Source organism: Carlito syrichta, unplaced genomic scaffold, assembly GCF_000164805.1.
Source record: "Carlito syrichta isolate Samal-C Ts95f unplaced genomic scaffold, Tarsius_syrichta-2.0.1 Scaffold115636, whole genome shotgun sequence".
In the NCBI taxonomy this organism is placed as follows: domain Eukaryota; kingdom Metazoa; phylum Chordata; class Mammalia; order Primates; family Tarsiidae; genus Carlito; species Carlito syrichta.
The window spans coordinates 32,004-36,154 of record NW_007059732.1 but is presented as its reverse complement, the minus strand read 5'-3'; the positions used below and the strand labels follow the sequence as shown (position 1 = coordinate 36,154).

Below are 4,151 nucleotides of genomic sequence, written 5' to 3'. Positions count from 1 at the left end.
CAGTGGCTTGCGCCTGTAATCCCAGCACTTTGGAAGGCAGAGATGAGAGGATTGTCTGAGTCCACGGGTTCGAGATCAGCTTGGGCAACATGGCGAGAACTCGTTTTTACAATAAATAAAAAAATCAGTCAGGCATCGTGGTGCACACCTGTGGTTCCAGCTACTTGGAAGGCTGAGGCAGAAGGATCACCTGAGCCCAGCAAGTCGAGACTGTGGTGAACATGAGCATGCCACTGCACTCCAGCCTGGGTGAGAGTGAGATTCTGACTCAAAAAATAAAAACAAATAGGCTGGGCTCAGTGGCTCAGTCTGTAATCCCAGCACTTTGGGAGCCTGTGGTTTGAGACCCACTTGGGCCAACTTACAATAAATCAAAAATTAGCCGGGCATGGTAGTGCGCGCCTGAGGTTCCAGCTACTTGGAAGGCTGAGGCGGAAGGATCGCCAGAGCCTAGCAGGTCAAGGCTGCGGTGGCCAGGAGTGTGCCATTGCACTCGAGTCTGGGTGACAGAGTGACTCCAATTAAAAAAAAAAAAAAGACATGTTCATAAACCCAAGGCGGTGGTTGGGGCAGGGTGGGCAAGGTCATGGGACAAGGCTGCCCAGTCAGGCTTCTGGATGATACCGTGTCCACAGCAGCATCTCAGCTTCTTGGGTGCCCTGGCAGGGAGAACAGGGCCATGGGGGTGGCTCGTGTGAGCAGGGTGGCTGGGGGAGGAATGACTGGAATCAGCTGTGGATTTTGCTGTCCTATTTGGCTGTTTTGCCAACCTGGATGAAGACGTGGTATGCTTGTCTGACTTGTTCCTAAACTCGGAAGTTCTTGCCCTTCCCTAGGGAAAAGATAGCTGGGGTCAGTAGGGCAGGCTACACCCAGCCACAGGTGGCAGTGTCCCCTCCTGAGGGAAGGCACACCTAGAAAGCACTGAGAGATGGCTAGCTGCCACTGCTAATGGGGACTCCCAGGATGGGGCACAGCCTCTCCTGGGGCCAGCAGACTAGTCAGGGATGCCCTACACCTGGGGATCCTTGGAAGGGCCCCGGGGTGTGTGGCACATGGGGCTTTGAGCTTTTTCCTCATAGTTTTGGCTAAGGGCAGCTTTGAATGCACAGTGACCCCTGCTGGCCCCTCGCAGCCTCTCCGAAGAGAAACTCCAAGCTCTTCCAAGGGAAAACCCAGGTCTAAGGACATGGCCCTCATGGGGCCTTCAAGTCAGGCATTTTCCAAAGTGGGTGCATGAAATGCCAAGTCTTGATCTATCACAGAAACAATAACTGAGTACCACACTTTCTCACTCATAATTGGACCATGAACATTTACCCTAATACTCAAGAAAGGGATTGGCAATAGCTGGAAACCAGGGGATGGAGAGGAACATGGGGTGGGGTGTAATGTGGACAAATGTCAATAAGGGTACCTGATCGCAAACCAGGCGAAGTGGGGCCCAAACTTTACCTATATGATGACCACTTGTATATCTAAACCTAATTGTATCCATCTTTAAAATAAAAAAAATAAAAATTTTACTATTAAGTAAAAAAAAAAAAAAAGAAATGTCCAGTCTCCCACTTTAAGCTGGGCCCGGAGTTCCTGGGAGTCAGCCTCCTGCCAAGGGTGAGTTGAGGCAGGAACCTACTGTCCTTCCCCACAAGCTCTGCTGGAAATGGGCCTGCCCAAGGAAAGGAGGCCGAGGGTCCTCAGAGCAAGGTCCTTAGCTATTTTTGGTCAACCTGACGTACCACACCACCTGCAATCAGCAGAGGCACCAAGGCCTGCAGCTCAAGGGGACTATCAGGACCTGCCCAATGCCAGGCCAACCTGACCTCATGCAAGGGGGTACCAAACCTGATTCCAACACTCCTAGTCTCCACACCCACAAGCCCCTTTTGCCACTTTGCCCAGGCCCAAAGGGGTTGCAGAGGAACAGCTGACACCCTAACCCTGCAGGTACAAAGAACATCTGCCCCCTACTCCCTCAGAGGTCCCTGGCACCCCACTGGGCTGGGGTTCCAGGTAACTGCCTCACCCCTCCCCCTGGCCTGAGGTGGGGTTGCTCTGCTGGCTCCAAGGCTGCCTGTTAGGCCAGTGCTGCATTTCATATTGCTTTAAAAATGGCTGACATTGGCTGGGCATGGTAGCTCACACCTGTGATCCCAGCACTTTGGGAGGCAGAGGGGAGAGGATGGCTTGAGCCCAGGGGTTCGAGATCAGCCTGGGCAACTTGGTGAGACCTCACCTCTACAATAAATCAAAAAACTAGCCAGGTGTGGTGGCGTATGCCTGAAATTCCAGCTTCTTGGAAGGCTGAGGCAGAAGGATCACCTGAGGCCAGCAGGTTGAGGTTGCAGTAGCTGTGAGCGTGCCACTGCACTCCAGCCTGGGTGACAGAGAGACTTCAACTCAAAAAAAAGCCGTTATTTTTGTTTAAGTTGTTTTGTTTTTTGAGTCTCACTCTGTCACCCAGACTGGAGTGCAGTGGCATGCTCCTGGCCATTGCAGCCTCGACCTGCTCGGCTCCAGCAATCCTTCTGCCTCAGCCTTCCAAGTAGCCGGAACTACAGACGCGTGCTACCATGCCTGGCTAATTTTTGATTTGTTGTAGAGAAGAGCTCTCACCAAGTTTCCCAGGTGGGTCTCAAACCTGCGCACTCAGGCAATCCACTCACCTTGGCCTCACAAAGTGCTGGGATTACAGGCTGAGCCACTGAGCCTGGACAAAACGTCGACATTTAAAACAGAGATTTCCCACATAAATCCCATCCCTTTAAGCAGAACAGAGGACTGTCCTGCCCAGATCCTCCACCCACTGCCACACAGGCCCTATGTGCCTGTATGGATTCTACCTGCAGTGGGGTCTTAGGACAGGCCCTGCACACAGGGACTTGACAAATGCCTGCAGACCCTCAGACATTCCGCTAGACGGGCAGCAATGAGTCTGGGTGACACCCAGGCCACACCATTCCAGCCCCGGCCCAGCACTGGCATCCTGAAAGCCACCCCAGTGCACAGTACTCAGAACACATAGGACTGCACAGTGTATTTCTCTCAGTGGCCACCAGAGGGGCACACAACTCCATAGCATGTCCTAGAATCAGCTCCCGGTGCCTTCACACAGGCAGCAGCGGCCCTCCCCCTGCCTCTGTCACAGTAGGTCCATGAAGCCCCTTGAGAGGGACTCAGCCTCTTGGTGCCAGTAGTTCTCACTCCCCCTCCCGCTGGTCCAGGTGCCCGGTGCGGGGGTGGAGAGGCAGGCATGGGCGGGGCCTCGCCCAGGGTCCCAGGGACCCCTGAACACAAGTCCTCTGAGCAAAAGGCTACTCCAGAACCACGGTGCCGCCCACCGCCTCCAGGGCTGTCTTGATTTTCTCAGCCTCAGCTTTGACAACATTGGCTTTGATTTCCTGGGGCAGGGATTCCACCAGCTTCTTCGCCTGTCAGAGAGAACAAAGACAGAAGTTTGGGGGTCCTGGGCTGCTATCACCAAACCTGCCCAGGAAGGGACTGGCAATGGAGTACCATGAGCAGGAGACACTAGGGGAGGAAGGGACCCTAGGGCACCGGCCCTACCTGGACGAGGTTTATGCCCTGGATGTAGTTCTTGATTTCCTTGATCAGCTTCACTTTGTCCACAGGATTTGCCTCTGTCAGGCGGACAGTAAAATGTGTCCGTTCTTTTTGTTTGGGGATATCTTCCTCTGCCACCTTTGGAAGCGGGAAAGAACAGGGGTTGAGAAACAGTTAGGAAAGGGTGAGTGGGGGCCGGGCTTGGTGGCTCAGCCTGTAGTCCCAGCACTTTGGGAGGCCAAGGTGAGTGGATTGCCTGAGCCTGTGGGTTCGAGACCAGCCTGGGCAACTTGGTGAGACCTTGTCTCTACAATAAATCAAAAATTAGCCAGGCGTGGTAGCACACGACTGTAGTTCCAGCTATTTGGAAGGCTGAGGCAGAAGGATTGCCGAAGCCCAGTAGGCCGACAGTGGGGTGGCTGTGAATGTGCCACTGCACTCCAGCCTGGGCAACAGAGTAAGACTCCAATTCAAAAAAGGAAACAGGCCGGGCTCAGTGGCTCAGCCTGTAATCCCAGCGCTTTGGAAGACCGAGGTGAGTGGATTGCCTGAGCCCGTGGGTTTGAGACCCGCCTGGGCAACTTGGC

General features: G+C 54.0%; 1 protein-coding gene across 1 annotated transcript in view; it reads right to left on the bottom strand.

Moving 5' to 3' along the window:
- Nucleotides 1-4,151, bottom strand: part of LOC103275598 (mitochondrial dicarboxylate carrier) — a 17,412-nt gene that overhangs the window by 9,864 nt on the left and 3,397 nt on the right. Inside the window, exons 4-5 of the mRNA XM_008072997.2 lie at nucleotides 3,568-3,702; nucleotides 3,342-3,431 (exon numbers count right to left, since the gene is read on the bottom strand). Of these exons, the coding sequence (XP_008071188.2) occupies nucleotides 3,342-3,431; nucleotides 3,568-3,702 (225 nt within the window). The remainder of the gene's footprint in view (nucleotides 1-3,341; nucleotides 3,432-3,567; nucleotides 3,703-4,151) is intronic.